Here is a 23,233-nt window from a genome sequence, read left to right on the forward strand (position 1 = left end):
GACAATGTTAACATTGTCTCACTAAAGAGCGAATTGGCCACTTTGCTTTCTCAAATCAGTGAGAGAACATGTACATTGTTCGGTAACTGTAGGAAAAATAATTTATCACATTCCAAAATGGCGGATCCAAGATGGCGGCCAAAAAAAATACATTTGTCATAACCAAGTGAAAATAGGTTGACAATGACTGGTACTGGTAGTGTATACTTATCTTTATCTAGCACTATTTTGAGATGATGGTCTTAGTTTGTAAATGCACAATGTTAAAATGGGCTAAAAATAAAGTTTTAAAAAGCCCTCATAACTTTGGGATGGATCAAGATTTTTTTAAACTGTTTATGGCATTGTAATCAGGGTAAAAATCTAGTTCGAAATAATGGGTCACAACCCCACCTTTACGTTTGAAACAAATATTTTGCTTCCAATATGGCGTATCCAAGATGGAGGCCGGAAATGAACACCTTTTAAAAATGAATTACTTACTACCCAACAATGATTGGAAGTGGTCTGGGATTGATATTTGAAAAAATGTAGAAAAAAGTTAGGGGGGGGGGCAATTAAAACTCACCCTGTATAAGGATGTAAAATTTTAATAAAAATTTGGCTTTTACAAAATATTACCATGATATATGCATGCCTCTATCTATTTATGTGTACCAAAATAAAATTATTTTATTTTGAATGAATGCATCTAACATTTCTTTATTTTTCAGTGGAAAATGGACTTCATAACTGGCTTAGTGTGCAAACAGTTTTCAGTGCTTATGATAATGAAACGGTAAGGACAGTGAATGCATGGGGCATGGATAAAATAGTAAAATGTATTTAAAATCAAATGTATCAATATGTTTTTACCTATATATTTTTCAAAATCAATTACTTGAGTTCATATTGCGATTACAAAACCTAAACATATCCTTCAGTGACCATTAGTCATACAACAGCGCTTCCATATAGGTACTAAATTATTTATTTTTTTTAAGCTCTACAAAACGGTTTAAAAAAAGTTGCAAAATGTTTTGTTTATGTTTTGTTTTCCAAAAATGGGAAAAATCCATTTTTACCCAATAAAACCACATTCCCATGGCCCGATTGTTCTGGTTCGCAAACTCGTTTGAATAAACGTATGTTTACACGTTTGTACCAAATTTCATCAAAATCGGATCATTTTAGCTCGAGTTATCACGCTAACGGACACACACACATATATATATGAATTTGAACGGATGGCGTTTTTGGCATCTAGGGACCTCAAAACGAGAAATTAAATCGGTCCCGGGTCCAGGTCTTATCATGAGTATTATGGTTATAGCTTATTCCCTGTATGGGAAATTATCGCTAATAAAATATCGCTAAAACAGCAATATTGCTCAAAAATGCTGAGTAATATATGGGTTTGTCAATCTATAAAAACTCCAAAAATTATTATTTGTAATGATTCATTGCTGTGCAACATTCAGAAATAAACAGTAGTTGTGTAAGAACATCTCCTACATGACCCATAAGAATTATTACAATCATCAAAATAAGAATTTAAACCTTGTGTGGTGTGGTGGGGGAGGAACTATTTTGAAAAAGCCGACTGCTGATTTTGTTGTATGAGTGATCAAACAAATGTTTAACATTTTTAAAACTTGATATATTTGGATTCATATATTTTAATACATAATCATAAGATAAAATGTAATATTACTAGGCAGGAGGGACGCGTTGCAGAAAGTCAACAGTCCCGGAAGGTCAAATAATTTATACCTGTACCGCTAGGTCAAAAACTACAATGTTTGCAGTGTCTGTAGATCAAAAATCTCAGTAAGTCAAATAGTACAGTCCGAGCCCGCTAAAAACGTGGTTTATGTTAAAGCAATTGACTTATTGGGAATTTGAGCTAATGCAACAGCAGTTTTAATATAACGAAATAAGATAAAATATAAGTTCAGTTTCGCTGAGTCAACAGTGCCGGAAGGTCAAAAGTATAATCGGTTAAAAACAACGTTAGTCCTCTCGACGCATGACTTCAATAATTTCCCGTTTTGGTGTACTTAAAGTTGTGCTAAAATTTTGAAAATTGGCACAGAGCATCTTGGTGAGTCCTACTCGATGACTATTTTGTTGGAACTTTTAACTATTTACCGATCTAATTAATAAAAATTGATATGTATGGTGAAATAGTTTTAAATCGTGATTTCTAACATAAAAAAGTTAGCATGCGAGATTTTTGTTTGTTTTTGGGTTAGAGAGGTTTTGTCTGTGGCAAAGTTGTAGCCAAAAGTGTGATGCGTAAAATATATTTTTTTTGAATTTTTTACAATCAGTGGTTCAATAGATAACTTGGGTTGAAGAGGACGGCAAATTTAGCATTTCGCAACGCATGGAAAGAACTACATCGTACGATGCGACTGCTGAGTGGACTTTTAATTTACAGTCCTAAGAACAAGAAAAAGATGAATATATAGATCACCAGTACATTCATATTATTTATAAAACATCTTTCTGTATTACCAGCTTACATTTTTCACTTATAAGAATACATCATAAACAGGGTGTTAAAAATAAGCGGGGAGATACTTTACCTAGTAATTCCTTGGGTCAAAATAAACAGAAAATCAAGGATAACATTTATTCCGAAATCGTTTCGTTAACCAGATATCCACCATTTTGTATTTTTTACATACAAATATTTATCTTTGCACTTTTCCAACCGATGTTTATGAAACTTGGTATGTATGTTAAGGTAGGAGATACCCATGTTATAAAAAAAGACTCATCTCGATTCACCCTAAAATTTCAAAATTTAACACTTAACTACAATATAATATACTTTACTACACCACAATATTTACGTATCACCATAAATCTTTACCAAAATAAAACGTTAACATTTTTAAAATCCAAAGTAAATCAATATAATCTTTCTTTTTTGAAAAATATAAAAAAAGGCGATGGTAAAATAACGACAGGCGGGTTTCGATCTGGGTGTTTCAGGTTTGAATCTAGGAGGATTTAACATTAATTAGGTAACATTAATGTTTAATAGACTCCTCATCCCATTGTAAATTTTGAAGCTTGTTTTTTGCATCTAGTTCATGTACACACACTGATCGCTAGTGTAGACAACATTTTGTTTCTATTATTTTAGGGTTATTTTCATGACTTTTGCTTTACTGTTTGGTTATATAACTAGGAGACCAGTTATTGTTTATGATTATATCGTTTTATTGGTTCAATACTCCTAGGTTTGAACTGATTGAGAGGAATACATGAAACCGAAGGGGGGAGGTAGCAACAAGTGCACTAGTATTTACTAGTGTCCAATTACAATTTGATGGATTTAACCAAAACCTTTTCTATTTCACTTATTTTCAGCTGCTAAATTTCAAACGATACGTTTTAGCGACATCAATAACGTTATTATCATCATCATCGTTTGAGTTTGGGTTTGCGGCAATGTATTTTTATGAATAAAACCTTTAATTTGATAACAAACTTGACCTCTGCTGCTATTAATTGACTGTATGCACTATTAATTAACAGCTGTGTCTAAGGATTATGTCGGCCTTAGTCACAAACAGGACAAAAAGATCGCTCCACTCATCCCACACTCATCTCCATTCATACTTGGCTTAAAATGCATACATTTGTATGGTCGCCATTTCAAAGCAACATGGCTACATTATCAATGACAAACGTGGAAAACCTTATACGAGTGTGAGTAAGTCCGAAAACAGAATCAGTCCGAAAACAACTCTAAAAAACAATAAGCAATAAATTGCAAGAACCGTTGCTTATATCATTGGGTATACACGTATGTACTGACGTGTATACTCAATGCTTATATCGAACGAATGTACATCGTGAGAATTTCCATTAGTTGTTCCATTTAGTTGTGTGTCCATTATTATAATAGTTTAGTTGACTCTTTTAAAGTCAGCGGAAATTGTGACTGTTATTACCCTTGAAATGATGTTTGTGTAGTACTTTGCAATCCTACCAATGCTTATAGAATCATACGATTACAATTTTCTGGTTAGAATATGTCGCATAGAGTGGTGACTACTGTATCTTTTTGGTTTGCTTGTAAAACAGGATCAACAGAGATTTTCATCGACTTAAACAATACGATACTCTCAAATTGTTCATTGCAATAACAAAATATCACACAGTTTGATGAATATTTGTGTGTAAACCACATACAGTACACCTGTATTCTATCTATTTTAACTTTTATTTTTCCAAGACTTTATAGAAAATCACGCATTACGTGATCAGTGAAGAAAGGCTGTATCCCATGTGTTTTATAGGTAAAGAAGACAAGGGCGGTCCTAGACATATATTTTGGGGGGGGGGGGTCACCGGGGGCCTGGGGGGTCCTGGGGTTCCCCCCGGGAAAAATATATAAATAAATAAATATAGGCTATACAGAGTGATCAACTCAAGGAGGCCACCATGGCCACAATGGGGGACATTCCTTTATTTTTTGTGACAGTTAAAAATATGATTTTAGTTTTTTTTTAACTCACCCACCATTTTCCAAAATGGCGGCCAAATTGAAAATTTCTCATGGAACACCCTATATTTTAGCATGTTTTCGGATAGAATAGGCAATTTAAAAACTTTTTTAGCCTTGACATTTTTTCGATAAACCCACTCGTTTAGGAGTACAGCCTATGAAAAAATGACTCCCGGTGTACATTTTACATCATGTAGCTCCTAAACAAGTAAGTTTATAGAAAAAATGCAAAAAGTAAATTAGTCTTAGAATTGCATCTACATTTCTTAAAGACTATAAAATAAAAAGTTTTCCACTTTTCAAGTTTGCCGCCAGTTTTTAAATAATATAATTCATATTTTTAATGAATATTATGGTCTTTTTTGGAATGTGGATGCAGTTGTAAGACTTTTTTACTCTTCGCATTTTTTCTATAAACTTACTTGTTTAGGAGCTACATGATGTAAAATGTACACCGGGAGTCATTTTTTCATAGGCTGTACTCCTAAACGAGTGGGTTTATCGAAAAAATGTCAAGGAGTTCTTAGTTCTTAGGACTGTAAATTAAAAGTCCACTCAGCAGTCGCATCGTACGATGTAGTTCTTTCCATGCGTTGCGAAATGCTAAATTTGCCGTCCTCTTCAACCCAAGTTATCTATTGAACCACTGATTGTAAAAAATTCAAAAAAAATATATTTTACGCATCACACTTTTGGCTACAACTTTGCCACAGACAAAACCTCTCTAACCCAAAAACAAAAAAAAACCTCGCATGCTAACTTTTTTATGTTAGAAATCACGATTTAAAACTATTTCACCATACATATCAATTTTTATTAATTAGATCGGTAAATAGTTAAAAGTTCCAACAAAATAGTCATCGAGTAGGACTCACCAAGATGCTCTGTGCCAATTTTCAAAATTTTAGCACAACTTTAAGTACACCAAAACGGGAAATTATTGAAGTCATGCGTCGAGAGGACTAACGTTGTTTTTAACCGATTATACTTTTGACCTTCCGGCACTGTTGACTCAGCGAAACTGAACCTAGACAAACACTGTGACACGAGAATTTTATATATTAGATATTTCATATCATAAGTTATGCAGTGTTAATTTCCCCATTATGTGTAATTTTAATATTCAATTCCTTTGTTACATGTTCCCTACAATTAATTAGTTTATCCTCACATCTATTACTTATTTAATACGCAAGCAGATTTTTTGTGACAATTACTCCTCCGAAACTACTTAACCGATTGCCATGTTTTTGGTGTCATTGAAAAGAGCGTAACGTGAAGTTGTGCAGGAAACTTTTTTTATAGGGAAATAATTAGAGAGTGAGACCCTGGGGCCCTTTAAAGTTTTGTATTTCTCCATAAGATTAACGTGGGAAACAAACATTGTTATGAAACTCCAGCTGTTGTCTGAAATGCTGTTCTGCTATTTTGTTAATTTAATTTGTTTACAAGGAGAATTGTTTTTTAGTGCCATGTGGTCAATAAGTTATACTTTTGCATATATTTTAAATGATATACACTATATAAAATGATGGTACTGTAATACATTAAGAGATATTCATTTAAATAATCAATAAGTACGATTGAGCCTTTGCCTATATGTTTCCTGGTAAGTGTGTTGTAACTTCCTTATAGTATATTATAGTATCTTAAAGTAAAACCAAATTATTCTTTTCTGCATTCTCACCTCGTAGCGAAGCACGGGCAGAGCAACTAGTATTTTCTTATTGTTGTTATTAGTAAATAAACCTAATGTTGACAAATATTCTGTTCAAGTCAGCACAACACCAACTCCCAAATATAAGAGCCCCCATAATTATTTTAGGAACTCCTGAACATCTTAGTAATACGCCTATACTGTATTAATTACTAGCATTGTACCCAAACTTCTTACGGGGTTGGCGTATAAGTATAAAATGCTTATTGCAGTTATACTTGTAAAAGGTATTTTCATCGATTCGGTAAATCCCGAATAGGTAAATATAATAACAGTAAAAGCAAAGTTGGACAGGGTAGATTAAGATTTATTGTTTACATTTTAAATTGACATGTTTGCTTTTTAACAGTTCAGTTAAAAGATCCACGAGGGCCACGCACAGTTCCTAATCATGTACTTTTTACTGCTTACGCTTCTTCAAAGCTTTTAATACCAAAATATCCATTTCATTATCTAAATCATCGTATAACATCATAGTAGCCACTACTTACCTCTCCCGTGAAACTTAAGTTACGCACCAACCGTGTGTATTGTACGCAGTCTAGGAAACCACTCACGGCAGCTGCGTTTTGGGACCTGGATAAAAGACGCAGCGCATCTATTACGCGTCTAGGAAACCACAGCCTCGAGAGTGTGCATTGTACACCAGTATGAGAATTCACTTCGTTCATTCAATTACCTTCCTTATAGCAAACATTTGGTTATAATAGTTACATAAGTGTAGTACTGGTGGAGGGGGGCAGGGAGGGAAATATGAAATATCGCTTCTTAATTACCATATAAAGTGATTTGGGTACCTATATTAAACATACAATGCCCCCCTGTGTTTGTTTGGGGTGAACCCCATTCTACCGCGCTAGCATTGAACTCCCTCCAAACAGTCACCTAACCATCGATGTTTAGGACCTCGTCCTCTAAAGAGTCGAACATCTGACAGTACTCTAGCGGCAATGGGTTGGTTGGTTGTGTGTGAAGTAGCAGAAGAAAAAAATACTCGATATTTACTCCTGCCGGGAATGTTGCTGAAAGTCAACAGTCCCGGAAGATCAAATAATTTATACCTGTGCCGCTAGGTCAAAAACTACAATGTTTGCAGTGTCTGTAGATCAAAAGTCCCAGTAAGTCAAATAGTACAGTCCGAGCTAAAAACGTGGTCTATGTTAAAGCAATTGACTTATTGGGAATTTGACCTAATGCAACAGCAGTTTTAATATAACGAAATACGGTAAAATGCAAGTTCAGTTTCGCTGAGTCAACAGTGCCGGAAGATCAAAAGCAATAAAAGTGAACGTCGATTCAGTGTAAAGTAGACCTCCTGCAACGCATACTACACCAACAAAACCTGCTTTTAGTTACTTCGTGTTTTGTCATAATTAGAATAGAGCTAAAATTATCATATTTGGTACATAGCTTATCTATTAATGCTTCTTGCCAACTGTTTGGTCAACACTGTAAATAGGTATAGTTTATGTAATGAAAAGCCTTTCGTCAAAATTTGTGGCATAAAATACACGCAAGGACGATCTGAAAATTTCTGGTAATTATATACGTTTGTAAAAGGAGATCCATTTAATTGTAGAACTATTTTATGAGTTATAATGTAGTCTACATATAAACTGTGTAAATGTATTACGCCTCGGAAGGGTTGAAACCTGTCCAAACTATCATATATATTATTAAAACGTAAATGGGGTTTTTCACGATTCTGAATCAACCAGACGATGGAGTATACACCATCGATGTATAATAACTACACGTCAGTACATACGTGTATACCCAATGATATAAGCAACGGTTCTTGCAATTTATTTCTTATTGTTTTTTACAGTTGTTTTCGTACTTACTCTGTTTTCGGACTTACTCACACTCGTATAAGGTTTTCCACGTTTGTCATTGATAATGTAGCCATGTTGCTTTGAAATGGCGACCATACAAATGTATGCATTTTAAGCCAAGTATGAATGGAGATGAATGTGGGATGAGTGGAGCGATCTTGTTGTCCTGTTTGTGACTAAGGCCGACATAATCCTTAGACACAGCTGTTAATTAATAGTGCATACAGTCAATTAATAGCAGCAGAGGTAAAGTTTGGTATAAAATTAAAGGTTTTATTCACGCCACCTGCATTTGGGATATAGAGAGCTAGCCTAGCCTGGCTGCCATCTCTACAACATAAACAACATAACACAGTACTATTCATTGTTTTAAGTGTATTGTTTTTATATAGGTAGATTAACGGTGACTTTAAATTAGTAATTTCTAATAAAATGTTAAATGACTAGATTATTAACAATGATATGGGATTTTTCATGGTACAAATTTTAAAGCAAATGAGTTTTATAATACAATGTCATTTAAAACATGTTTCTATCGTGTCTAGTTCACGAGATATGAGTGATGTTCTAGAACGTGCCTCAGCGCTACTTCCCCCCTCCCCCACAAGTTGTGCACCTGCTGGGAGGGCGACAACATCGGTTTTTGTCATTTCCAAGATGCCCCCAACAACAATCAAAAGTCAAAAATAGTTACACTTTCAGTATACCCAATTTTTACAAGTCTGCACCACACTTAGATTTCTGCCGCGAAGCGGAGTCACCATGCCGCTTCATCGGAAACTACTATATAAAGTATTTAAAACTATATAAACTATATTAACTATATACAGATTTAGAGCACCTACACCCCCCCCCCCCCCACCAAGTTGTGTTCACTTTTATATGCTTGATTTTGTATTTTATTGGAAAATCTTATTACAAAGCAAAGTTCAGGGTTTGCTTTAAAAGTTAGAAGGACAAGTATAAATAGCTAAGGGATGAGTTAATGATTATCACGCAAAAAATATATTATTTTAAACTCAACTAAGATCATTAGGAAATGGTAAATAATTAAAATGTCACAAATTTAAGTCACAAAGTGACACTAGCTGCTAGTGTTTATAAAGTGTATTTTTTAAATGTTTGTTTTGCCTAAAAATATTATCTGAGTTGTTAATACTTTTAGTACATTACTGATCAAGTCATTGACTTGGCTAGAAAGAACTAATATTAATAGATGTGGAAGTTTGGAGTATGCCAATAACTTGAAAACTTGACCAATTGAGCTCATTTTTTCCTTGAATAGAGCTAATATACCAGCACAGATTCAATGGACTTAGTCACTTCAGCAAATTTCCCATATAGGTCTAAAACTTTGAGCTACTCCCAAAATAGAGTCCAGAGCAAAAGTGTAATATACCGACCAAAAAGTAATCTTTCCACAACATGGAAATCGTGACATGGTCACATATCGCCACACATGTAAACAGTAAGCAAAATAGCTAATTTCCGCTTTATTCCATTCTCGCTTACCTTAGATGAAATTAAATTAGTTTAAGTAACACTAAGATTCCAATCAAACTTGCCATTTGATCCCTTTGATCAGGCTTTCAACACTAATTAATTGTGTTGCAGATATATTTTGTGGACTACTTGCGTATATTTGCCCTCAACTCGCACTGGTATCTGTTCGAGGACCACAGTTATACGACTTGGCGGGGCCTAGCTACAGTATGGATCAGTCTTTCAGGAACATTCATCTGGAACTTTATTGACTTATTTATCATGCTTGTCAGTTCTGCACTTGCAGCTCAGTTCAATGTGCTCAATAGAGCGCTCAGAGCAATACGAGGAAAGGTTAGACTTGTGGATGTGCTTTCTTTAGGCATAGATCAAACTTATTCCTCTATGGGTTTATCATCCTTATTGATCAATTGAAGATTTAAGCAATTTTTAAATAAAATACCCAGTGAGGCATGAGTAACTTGCCCTTATCATCAAGTATTTATTAAGTAAAACTTAGGTAAGAGATAAACAATAATTTAATATTTAGTTTAATATACACACTCATCGGAAACAACAAACAAGGTAATATGCTTGTTAAAAACAAAACTCACTACATTAGAACATTATGAACAGACAACTTGCAGTATTCTCTAAGTTTATCATTCATGCTTAATGCTATGCTCTAAAATAAATAGATGTTCAATTGCCAAACTTTAATTAGAGTTTAAAACTTCATTATAATTTTTCTTTAGTTCAAGTGAATAAAAAAGTACCACTCAAAATTATGAAGATTTCCATAAATCAGCAATATAAAAATTACCCATCACATTTAAAAGTACTAAATTAAATTACTAAAGTACAACATTTTAAAGTACCCTCTCACAGCATTCTGTGAATCAGCTTATATATTCCTTTAATATTGTTTTCCTCAATTTATTATGTATTCACGCAGATACTTACTCAGCTGGAGTGGAGAGAGTACCGTGAAATGTACGCTTCTCTCACTCATCTGGTGAAGCTCGTGGATCACCACATCAACCGTATCATCGTTCTGTCTGTCACCAACAACGTCTACTTCATCTGCGCTCAGCTCATAACTGAGATAGAGTAACGACTAATAACCTTTTCTGCACTCTTTGCGAATACCTACTGTATTTTGTTTATTTACACGCTTGCTTGCCATGTTCAATCGGTTGCTTAGCTGATTCCATTAAATTTGTTCTAGTTAAATATGAAAATGTGTAGCTAAGGAGTTTTGATTATCTTATCTTTGGTTGTTTTACATTCCCTACTGAACGACTACTGTCATATTGCAAGCTATTTTATTTTTATAAACACTGATTAAACACTGGATGCATTGAGACACAGCCTCGACACCATTTTGATTGTTCTCGTATGATGCACGCCAAGCTTTGGGCACCTGCACTAGACTAAACTTTCCCCTTGTTTTTGTTTAGATAAACACAATAGATAAAGGCACCACACTGTTCATTAACTACTTATAACTGCGTAATTCCCTGCTACACGTCAGGTCTTAGTGCGGACAACCTGCGGCTTAGCAGAAGTGAAGTATAATGTTATACTTCAAGAAAGCTACAGTTTCAGCAATATTCTTACTTGTGTAATTTAAAACTGTATTGATAACTTAAAAAAATGAGCTGAATGTGCTGATTATGTAATTATTAACAAGTATCTTGAATTTTACCCTTAACTTATAATGTTTTCATAATTTTTTACTCACCCTAACTTGCTGTGATAAGTTTAGCTCGAGTAATATGATTTATACCAACTAACAAATTACTTTAATATACTTTATAATCAAGCTGCTCACTGCTATTATTTATGTTTTTCTTGATTTTTATTGGTTATTCATCAATATCAGCAGTAGGACATTCAACTCTGATTTCAATTAGGTCAGGAATATTTTCACAAAAACAGATCTGAAAACGCATTGCATACCCTACATCTCAAAACAAAAAGATACTTCTCTATACTAAACATGTAGGCTACGGATGAGGTAAAATTGTAAAAACAAAGAAATAAATAAAATAGATATATTTGATAATTTACAAAAGTATAAAACTTTTATTAAGGCATAGTAAACCTGTTTATGCCGTTTTGTTGAACACCTCTATCATTCAGTCTCAAGCTTTTTCACAATAGAATTCAACTCTAATTTTCTAGCTTCTGCACTTATTTCCTCCATGTCGATGGTTTCTCTTATGACTAATTTTACTGATGGCGCTTCTAAACACTGTAACACAAATAAAATAAAATAAATTAATAACAGCATTTGAGGAAAAAATTTGTTTTTAATCAGCGCAAAATTATGTAGTTTATTTCAGAGTGTGATCTATTTTAGCATGTCAGTTGACTGATGCTATAATACAAATCTGATATTCTTGTTATAAATATCAAAACAAAACGATTAATGACTACATATTATGAAAATGTAGCATTTAGTAGGATCTTAAGGAAGCAAATCAAATTGTATTATTCTCATGTAACCAGCACTAGGTTGATATTAGAGACTTTAGTCTTAGTCATGTATCAAGACCAAATCTCAAAACCACAAAAGCTTTGGAAAAATATCGTTTTAGAGAGTCGATCGGCGAGTTTTGTGAAGTTTCGGTTCCGAGGTTCGATCAGTCACGTATTACAGTCAGTAGCATTTTTGGATTCTTAGTACAATTTTCAAGCAATTTTTGTAAGGTTTCGATTAAGAGGGTAGACTGTTAGCTTTGCCAGCAACTAAATAAACCACCACCACTAACTCCATTCAAACAAGTAAATAATACTAGGGGCCCATAGTAGCAATTGCTGGCCTTCAACACGTTGTAATTTGGCCTTAACCATTCCTTATGTTGTGCACCATTCCTATAAACTCTCCTTTGTAGTCGTGGTCTTCCCCTAACACACCATCTCCCAATCTTGTTCTAGTCTCTTTTTTTTGTTTGGCATACATACAAACTTTCCCCTTTCTTTCTCATCTGCTCCCAGTGCATTTGCCACTCATCTAATGTGTCCTCTCTTCTGGCAATCTTGCTTTCCAACCTAGTCCTACCCGCGGCCTTGTCTCCAAAATCCTTTCTTTAATGAGCAGGTTGAGTGGTATGGCTCTAGTAAAAACCTTAATCGTATGCGATATTATGTTGTATGATTTCCCTACTTTCAACAAAACTATTCTTAGCATCCTAAACATTTACTTTTCAATCTTATCTCCTTACCACCCTTACCCTAGAACTCGCATCTGTAAAGTATTTCTGGCTCAACCCCGAATGTATAGCGTCATCAAATACTTCCCAGTCATGCGTTTATTGGCTTTGGCCTGTCCTGCTAATTTTTTATTTCCAAGACTCTTTTTTTGCACATTTCCTCCACATGTTTTTCAAAAGTCATTCATTTACCTACAGTCACTCAATCAAGCATGACTATATATCAAGATTCCTGTTTAACACAACAATGGCTTTTTCCAGAATTTTTGGGACCCGTCCCAACAAACAAATCTAATAAATCCTTATAGCTCATGTTTCATTTAATTAAAATATTAGTATAGTTTCAAATATTAGTGTAAATTTAAAAAGTATTCATCTGTTCAAATGTAAACAATAATTTTTTCCCTGAGAATAACATGGGAAATTTGAAGGCCACTTGGGCAGAGCCCTGATGGAATTTCAAACATATTTTTTTTTGATGGCACATCTACATGCCACGACCTATCCAATGACACCTTAAACATGGTCATCGGATGTATAGTAGCTTCAAAACAATTACCACAAAATAACAGATGAGTCAAATTTACATTATAGTGTTGAACCTAACCCTTTCTAACGTGTCATTATTATTGCATGCATATATTTTCAAAGTCAACTAAACTATTCTCATTGTATTCTGTTTTTGGTGGCAGACATTAGTCTGTCTCAGTAAGGTTGCCGCATTGTTGCTCATCTAACGCACCCATTTATTACAACCTTGCACGATTTCAATATCAAACAATCTGTCACGCCAGTGGCATTTTGAACGAAAGTAATAACTTACTAATGCTTTTTTGGGAAAGTGCTCCAAAATTTCAGTTCCTGTTTCAATATGTTTTTATTGAAAGAAAGTATTTTAAAATTGTGTATAAACTTGAGATTAAAATAGAATATGAAAATAGAAGAAAATGCAACCAAACTCATGCTGTTTGCTACCCTTGCCCCAATCTCTAATGTACAACAAAACTATCAGTTTGACTTACGTAGGTGACATAGGGCTATGTCTCACACACCAGTCTGTTACCTATAAATCGACAAATAATTTTTATTTCTGGCCAACCCAAAGAGCACCATTTACCACGGTCACTGCCTAGCATTTTCTTCTGTTCCCAAGAGCGAGAAAAAATATAGGAAAAGGATAAAAAATCATTGATTCACTCACGTTGGCCACAAACTGAAGGGTTGGATGCAGTTCTGTAATTGTTGAACCACATCCCACTGGAACTGGAATCTTCTCTGCACAACTCAAAGGAGAAACAATAATTCTTTCTTTCATATCTTGTAGTAGAGATTGTAAAGTACTTAACAGTTTTGATAACTTTGATTCTTCATCTTGGTCATCTTCTAACTTCTTTGATTGAATCTGTTCATAAGATTACAGTTAGTGATAAAAACTTCTCATGATTACACATTTCAGCCTGTATAAGAATAGAGAATGAGTGTAGAATAGAGTGAGATATTTGCGTAGGTTTGGAACTGTTACTCACTGAGACCAGCCTTTTCTTTAACCAGGCTAATTTATTAAAAGATCAATTAACACTAACGACAATTATTTATTACTTAAATAACATAACCCTAACTTTCCGGTTGGTTTATGCTCCTCAAATTCTTAATAGTCAATTGCCAAAACTGACAAAAATAACAAGAAATTAACATTTTCTAATTTTGCTTTGTTCACCAAATTATTTACACTAAAAAAGTTTTTGTCTGAATTATTGATAGTAAATTGCCAAAACTAACAAAGATAACAAGAAATTAAAACTTTCTAATAGTGCTTCATTCCACTAAATTATTTACATTAAGCCTACAATTTTTTTGTCTGCAAAATTCGGTAAAAGTCATTGTGCTATCCAATTGTATAGTTGTTTTTATGCCCCATCCACGTTATGCCGAATGCCAGCTTTTGCCGATCGGCAATGCTGCATGCCGATTCCAAACCATCAGGTTGTCGGTCCAGATCAAAGGAAACTGAGCGGCCAAGACGTTCGATCGCTTTGCTGTACGGCCACCATTGGCAAAGTGAGGATGTGACTGTAGATTCATGCTTAATATCTCAACAAAGAAGTAAAGCAAAGATTTGTTGCAACGGAAATCATATGCAAAGGTTAACTAATTGAACTTATCTCTCATTAAACAAACAAATCTTCAACTGTATGAATCATTAGCAATTTACCTGGACTAAAGAAGTTCTTTTCTGTTTCATTAAATTTATGAGTTCCAAAGTATTTTTTGCCTTCTCCAACAGTTCATTGAGTTCTTTGGTATCAACATTTTTAGAAGCACGTTTTTTTAAAGTCTTTGAAAGTAGTTCCGAGCCCTGAAAAACACACACAAAATTAAATAATGGAGGACGGTGATCACTTAAAAGATTACAAAAGCTAAAGCTATGAAAAATAACATAATTTTTTGACAAAAAAGTACTGGGGAAGTAGTTTAAAAAATAAGTGTTTTGCTACAGCTACATGTTTGACCAACACTGTCTTGGAAGAATCCATGCTTTATGCAGTAAAAGTGCTTGATGTAATCTATATAATTAATACGGTACATCAAACTTTGTCGGTTGAACTCCTCCGCCATTTCTTAACTGATTTTATCCATTGACGTCTCATTGGGCAGAGCGTGTCGCGTAGATTTGCAAACTGGCCTTGCATTTTTGAAAAAGCCCCTTGGGCTCTGCCCCAATGGCTTTGAAAGTTCCCATGTTATCCTTATGAAGAGTATAATTGTTTACATATTGATCAGCTGTATGATTTAATTGCTGTTATTTATTTTTCAATTTAATGAAACGCATTGAGTACATTATTTACTATTTGAGTTTGTGTAAACATAACATCCAAGACGGATCGTGTTAGTATGGTTGTTTCTTAAATTTGTGCATTTATCGTTGTTTTGTGTTGCTATAATTAGTTTATTTGTTGTTTTTTTTCTTTTAAATGCCTCCGACGCGATGAAAACGAAACATAGACAGGAGGCGTAATCGTGATAACGCAGCTACAGAACAGTGGCGCGTAATAGGCTTAATTCATAACAGTCAGCACTTGACCCTGGACAATCTCAACTATTAGGTTACAAATGCGCCCTAACACTACCTCAAAACGACTTTCGTTCTCAATTGGCCCTCTATCAATGTAACAGCGAGGCATTTTGAGAAGGAGAAAACCGGCCGGAATGCTTTAGGTTTATCAATAACGAAGATAAACATGGTCTGAGTTACACACCGGTAATCTTTGAGTTGACTCTTTTAAACTCATTGTAAATATGACTGTTATTCGTTTTGAAATAACTCCTGTGATACTTTGCAATTGCTTGAGTTCGAGCAACATGTACACTAGTATGTACCTATTATTTATAATCAGAAATCCAAATTCTTTCTTCATTCAAACTTGATCGCCATATCACAGGTTAATAAGAAATCTAAAGTGAAGTTTTCATTGAATTTCAAGAATTTGGAAATACAATCTTTATGCCTGCCAAAGGAGAGTTAGTATTGCTGTAGAGCATATGATCAGTTAAAGAACAAAAAATGTTTATATATTTCAGTGCTTTGCTTAGAGTAGGTAACTGCTTGTCCTTTTTACTTTATGACATGAAATGAAATGAAAATTGTTTTTATTCTTGAGCGTTTTTCATATTAAAACATAATGTTTTTCAAAACAACTCACTTCAACATAAATAACATAAAACAATGGCAACTTTCAAATCTTAAGTTAGGCTAATTAAAAATTAAAATATTTTCTCTATTCCTTTTTATTTTACCATTCTTCAAGCCATTTGTCATATATTTTTTAAACGACTTTTCACTGTCCAACACCCCTGGCTCAGTTCTGGATGTCAATATATTCCAGATTTTAGGGGCAAAATAAGAAAACCCACAACGGTCGAACTCACAGCGCACACGGGGCATCTCCAGCATGTCATCCTGCCGTGTGCATTGGGATCGCATCTCAGAGCGAGCTCTCAGTCTTACCTTGGGGTGCACAGAAGGAGCCTCCCCGAAGATTGTGACCATTACACGCTATGAACGACATCACAATCGGGCGCACCCCGGGCAACGCTGACATGTCAGCGGCAAATCCATCTACAACCGGACGACTTCGAAAAATGAATCTGCTTAAACTGTCTTTTTCAAGGCCACTAGTAACGATCTCGATTAATATCAAGGGAATATCGAGAGACAAAGAAGTATTACTGTCTGATATGTGCAAGACGTACGAATGCGACTTCCTCCTTGTGCAAGAAACACACCGGGGCATTTTAAAACCTATACCCAACATAGAGGGAATGAGACTGATTCTAGAGAGACCTCATGATCAATATGGTAGTGCTGTTTTTGCCAGGCCATACATTGACATCACCTCAGCTTCGCTTACTGAGAGGAACAATACTGAGATACTAACGGTCAGGACACCACAGTACAGTGTCACCTCTTTGTATAAGCCTCCCGAATGTCAGTATGTATTTACAGAGCCTGATAATCTATGCTATGATGACATTAATTTTGTCTTGGGGGATTTTAATTGTCAGAGCATTGCTTGGGGATACAAAGAGACAAGTAAAAATGGGACAAAACTTGAAACCTGGGCTGAGGCAAATGACCTGCAGCTCATACACAATCCTAAGCTCCCTTGCGCATTAAACAGCGGTAGATGGAAGAGTAGTTATAACCCTTACAACATCTTTGTGAGCAGCAGGATTGCTTCCCAGTATGAAAAGTCTGTAGGTGATCCGATTTCCCAAACTCAACACAGACCTATAGTATGCACCGTTAGTGCTGTTGTTAAACCTGAAGTTGTTCCTCTAAGGAGCAGGTTTAATTTCAAAAAGGCCAACTGGACGGGTTTTAGGGAGATCATTGACAGAGAAATCGCCAATATCCCTCCACAACCTGATATGTATGACTCCTTTGTTAAAGCTTGTCCAGCAGGTCTCGAGAAAAATGATACCTAGAGGCTGTCAAACCCATTACATCGCAGGACTCTCTGAAGAGGCAAAGCCACTGCTAGAACGATACCAAGGTCTCTTTGACAATGATCCCTTTGCTGAGGACACACTTCTAGCAGGTGAAGAGCTTATGTCAGTCATTGCCGAAAATCGCAAAACTAAGTGGTGTGATCTTGTGGAGAGTTTAGATATGCAGGTGAACAGCAGACGGGCCTGGAAGTTCCTCAAGAACATAAATGGAGATGCGACAAAACCAAAAGACAACTTTACAACAGTTACTGTCGATCAAGTCGCTACCAACCTTCTTTTAAATGGCAAAACCTATGGAAGGAAATACCGGGAGCCTGTTGTGCGTGATGTGGCAAGTGAGAATCACTTCCTGGAAGAACCATTCACCATGTCCGAGCTAACTGCAGTCATTACCAGCTTAAAGACTAATAGAGCTCCAGGTATTGATGAGATCAGAGTCGAACAACTAAAGAACCTAAGTAATGGTTGTTGAGCCTCATGAACATGTGCGTAAGCCAAATGCATATACCAAAGGCATGGAGGAAAGCTCGTGTGGCTGCACTGCTCAAATCTGGGAAAGATCCAAACGATCCTAAGAACTTTTGACCCGTTTCTCTCTTATGCCACACATATAAAATATTAGAACGTCTGATACTCAATCGAATCGGTGATTTTCTGGAACAAAAGATCATTCCACAACAGGCAAGCTTTCGATCAGGCAAGTCTTGTTGTGGCCAAGTTTTGAACCTGACCCAGCACATTGAGGATGGGTTTGAGAGAAAACAGATCACGGGTGTCGCTTTTGTAGATATAACAGCTGCCTACGATACCGTAAACCATCGAAGACTCTTGGGAAAAGTGTATAGTATTACCAAAGACTGTCAGCTGACTTCAATGATAGGCACTTTTCTTCATAACAGGCGGTTTTTCGTGTCCCTTCAAGGCAAGAAAAGTAGATGGAGGAATCAAAGAAATGGATTGCCTCAGGGTAGCGTCTTAGCCCCAGCTCTTTATAACATTTACACTAACGACCAACCGTTGCCAAACGCTACACGTCAGTATATATATATGCCGATGATACGGCGGTGGCGGCACAAGGTAGGAGTTTTGAAGAGGTGGAACAGAAGCTGACTATGACTCTAAATGAACTTTCCCAGTACTATGACGCAAATCACCTCAAGCCGAACCCTGCTAAGACCCGGAAGTTTATGCCTTTCACCTAAACAATAGAGAAGCAGGCCGTGAGTTGAATGTGAGGTGGCGGGGAGACTGTCTTCAGCATTGTCCTACACCTAAATATCTTGGTGTCATACTGGACCGCACACTGAAATTTATGGCGCATTGTATTGCGACAAGAGGTAAAGTCTCAGCGAGGAATAATATCATCAGGAAGCTCACCAGCAGATGCTAGGGTGCTAACCCTTATGACCTCAGAACCTCAGCTTTAGCGCTCAGTGTGTCGGCTGCGGAGTACGCTGCAACAGTATGGAATGCATAGTCACATGCAAAAAAGGTTGACATAGCAGTCAATGACATGGCTCGGATTGTAACTGGGTGTTTGAAACCAACCCCAGTACACAAACTCTATCCTATCATAGGGATCGCCCCTCCATCAATCCGACATGATGTCGCTGCCGAAGCAGAAAGGACTAAGCAAGAGACAGACCCTCGTCACCCAATAAACGGCCACCAACCTGCAGAGCCACGGCTTCGGTCCAGAAAGAGCTTTTTATCACGGACACGAGTCCTGGATGGATCACTCTCAAGCAATCAGGTGGCAAGGTGGGAGGCCACGTTGACTAACCTTTCCATACCAGCCAGGGAGGAACTGGCTCCTGGTGAACTGGCCTTCATTACACGGTGTGGAAGACCCTAAATCGAATTAGGGTCGAGATACCAAAATGTAAGACAAACATGCAGAAATGGGGTCTCATACCAGACGAAGAAAACATCTTGTGCGCGTGTGGTGCTGTTCAGGATCCTGGCCATCTACTGATCTGCCCACGCCTAGACCAGTCTTGCACATTAGATGATCTTTTACATGCGAATGACAAAGCCATATCGGTAGCTAATTTTTGGAAAAGCGAAGTCTGATTTCAGGACACGGAAAATAAGTAAGTAGTCTTAACCTTCAGGTACTGAGGTCTCTCTTCTGACAGTACCCTCCGGATGATGCAGGATTGTGCGTAAAAGGCACAAGTCAGCCATAGGCAATAAGCCAAGAAATGTGAGGTCTGATGAAATTCGATCAAATTTTTTGCAGATCGCAGACGTACCTGACGCACATGTTTTGCACCCTCTGCATCCGACTCATGTCTCCCAGTGATATAACATTGCCATACACCGGAAGACAGTAATCAAACACAGACAGTACAAGTGCCTGCACAAGCCTAGAAATTATGTGGGTTTGGGGAACAAATCACGGTGCCTGTACAGCATTCTCAGACAACCTATTGCTATCTGGCATGCGTAACTCACATGATCAGAAAAAGAGAGCTCAGGATCGAAATGAAGTCCAAGAAGCTTGGGAGCTTTATCCCCCAATAACTTACATAGTATATTGAAAAAGTGTTGGTTTTTGTGAAAAATTTTGAATTTGAGTTTTATTGTACAATGTTTCAACCTTGGTCCTTGATTAGGTTAAAATGTAATTACAGGTTAGGTTCAAATAATGTTTAAGTAGCTTTTGCCTTGTTTCTTGTTTTTTAATTGAGACTTTCAGTAGTGTGAGAATTTATTGTTAAGAAAGGCTCTGTGCCACATGTCGTCTGTCCCAATAATTTACAAAATATACCAGGATTGCTTTCAGAGAGGTGAAAGCCAGTTGAGCGAAACAAACGTGATTTGATATTTGTATAAGTAACTAAATGTAAAAAAGTCAATATATGTACTAACTAATGCTTGTTTTGTTGATAAAAATTATAATAATTTAAATTTAGTTTTTATTTTACTACATCTTGTTATTCAGATACCTCTTCCAAAAGTGGATTATGGTAGTTTTGACCAGGAAAATATTACAGTAGTCTGAATCTGATATTAACATCCAAAAAGGGCATTAGTATAAAAAAGAGAAAGGAAACTTAACATTCAAATTCAACTGTAGCCTACAACAAAAACATTGGACTTGATTTTTTACCCTTACAATTGGTTAAAGTATTTAAGTATAAAAAAAAACATTAACTATTAAAAAAACTAGTATTTAAGTATAAAAACAGGAGGGAAAATTTTGAAATTTGACATTAAAATTCAACTGTGCAACATCAAAATCTGTCATCATTTCAACCCTTGCAATCGGTTAAACTCAGCTTTCTTTGCTGGAAATAATTTATGATTGTTAATACCAAGTATTCTTGATGGAGGATATGATTGTAATGTAACTGGAATGTAGGTATTCTACCTACTTTAGGACGATTTACAGACGCCATTTTAATACCGGCCTTCATAAAACATAGACCTACAAAACATTTTGGGCTATTTTAATGTACGACTCAAATGTAAAACACCTTTAAAAGACTAAAATGAACTGAATTATCAATCATGTATTTCAATGTGTAAAAACTGCAAAAAGACTAACTTATTGAACAATAAAATAAGATGGCTGAAATGTAGGCCTAAACTTAAGTAATAAGTAAACATCGCATTCAGCTGATTTAAGTGAAAACAGAATAATAATAAGAAGGGAAGACACACCTTAAATACACAATGTAGATTTGGTCTCCAATTACGTCATCGTATTTTGTCACAAGAAAGGCCTAATCTAAACAACCCAAATTAATCAGCCTAATTCAGAACTTTCCTTACAATTTTTAGCGTATTTTGCGTTGTTTATTAGAGGTTTAAAGTATATTTTTTTTAACCACGCTGCAATAATAATTATGCGCCATAAACATATTATTTCTTCTATTGATTGTTACGTCAATCACATACAATCACTGCCTTCATTTGAAGCTTGGCAACATTCGGGAGGAGGGTGCATCTAGTGGCTAATGCTACTTAACCAATAGTAGCCTCAGCGACCGCCATCTTCTAATAATGTCTGGACCTTTATTAGAACCAAAAATTAATTTTAATGATATTATATAATTTTTTGTATATTAATTTTTAGTTTATTTTCATTTTATTTGAGTACAGCTACTCCCCCAATTGGCGAATGGAAACTACTGTAGTAAGCGACTAAGCGTTGGCCAGTCCATCTCTCGGCTGTTTGCCATTAGAACTGAATGAATTGCGGTAGTGAATGAATGAATTAAATATTACGTAAGTTAAATTTCTAATAATAAATAATAGCAAGAATAAATAAAATACATTCCTAATAAACTACAAACAATTTTTCAATAGGCTATATAATTAGAAATTAGTAGCTTACTTCTTGACAGGTCTAGACAAATATCCATACCGTGGTTAAAAGTGGACTTCTATAAGCCTAAGTAATTAATTATTTACTTATTATTATGGTTGTCCCGGGGCGAGCCACAGCCACCGTTCGGGTCGCAAGTTGGTGGATAGCAAACGGCTCTCAGATATGAGAGTTAGGTGCGAATAAGGGAAACAGAATAAGCAGTCCCGGACCGAGGCGGCAGGCTAAGAGGGTGTGACTTTTAGCATGGTCAAACCCATTAAAAACCACAGAACCCAATGAATAGTCTGTGTCATGGCGAGTATGTGTCGCCATCAAATAGGCACTGCCCCGTACGGTTGGAGGTTGGGTCCTTGAAGGCTAGGACAAGGTTACTCTGAAGTAAAACCAAGGTCAGGTAAAAAATTTAAGTTTGGAGACCTTGCAACAAGTCTCAGCATAGGCACAATGATGGTGATTCCTAATACTCAAATTGAATCTGGATTTAAAATAGTCTCCCATTCGGTTCTCCGAGGTGGGACGAGATTAGGAGGAGACATGATGTCAAGGAAAAGATCAAAAACTCAAATTTGCAACTTGGAAGGTTCAAACAATGTTTCAATTGGGAAAAATGATAGAAATAGCAAAGGAGATGGAGAAGCTTGAAATAGATCTTTTGGCAGTTCTAGAGGTTAGATGGCAAGGGCAAGGACTAATCAAGAAAAAATAATTCACATTCTTTTATAGTGGACCCAATGTAAGAACAGGTGTGTTTGGGACTGGATTTATGATGAACAAAAAGACAGGTAACCGACTTATTGAATATGATCCAATTTCAGATAAAATCTGCAAAGTTAGGATCAAAGGAAAGTTCAGAAATATGACTGTTTTCTCAGTGCATGCTCCTACAGAGGATAAAAGTGAAGAGGAAAAAGAAGAGTTTTATGATGCACTTGTAAGAGAATGTGGTAGAGTACCGAGGTATGACGTGATTGTAGTTTTGGGTGATTTTAATGCTAAAATTTGCAAGGAAGGCTTTGCTAACAGCGTTGCTGGAAAATATACATTGCACAAAGTCTCAAGTGATAATGGTAAATTGCTTGTGCAATTTGCTCAAACTTGTAACCTAATAATAAAGAGCACATGCTA

The 23,233-nt window shown here is 35.8% G+C and overlaps 2 protein-coding genes across 4 annotated transcripts in view; one reads left to right on the plus strand and one right to left on the minus strand.

Annotated features, from left to right (window-relative positions):
* The window catches only part of LOC128991528 (gustatory receptor for sugar taste 64f-like), a 106,468-nt gene that overhangs the window by 10,007 nt on the left and 73,228 nt on the right, over positions 1–23,233 (plus strand). Inside the window, exons 3-5 of the mRNA XM_054414490.1 lie at positions 714–778; positions 9,674–9,895; positions 10,497–10,651. Coding sequence (XP_054270465.1) covers positions 714–778; positions 9,674–9,895; positions 10,497–10,651 — 442 coding nt within the window. The remainder of the gene's footprint in view (positions 1–713; positions 779–9,673; positions 9,896–10,496; positions 10,652–23,233) is intronic.
* The window catches only part of LOC128991529 (uncharacterized), a 58,100-nt gene continuing 46,451 nt past the window's right edge, over positions 11,585–23,233 (minus strand). For all 3 annotated transcript variants that reach the window (XM_054414491.1, XM_054414493.1, XM_054414492.1), the window contains 3 exons: positions 14,972–15,115; positions 13,961–14,161; positions 11,585–11,798 (listed from right to left, as the gene is read on the minus strand). In XM_054414491.1, coding sequence (XP_054270466.1) covers positions 11,679–11,798; positions 13,961–14,161; positions 14,972–15,115 — 465 coding nt within the window. In that variant the 3' untranslated portion in view covers positions 11,585–11,678. The remainder of the gene's footprint in view (positions 11,799–13,960; positions 14,162–14,971; positions 15,116–23,233) is intronic.

This window comes from Macrosteles quadrilineatus, unplaced genomic scaffold (genome assembly GCF_028750875.1).
Source record: "Macrosteles quadrilineatus isolate MER2022 unplaced genomic scaffold, UCM_ALF_1.0 Scaffold_4__1_contigs__length_99947679, whole genome shotgun sequence".
Classification (NCBI taxonomy): Eukaryota; Metazoa; Arthropoda; class Insecta; order Hemiptera; family Cicadellidae; genus Macrosteles; species Macrosteles quadrilineatus.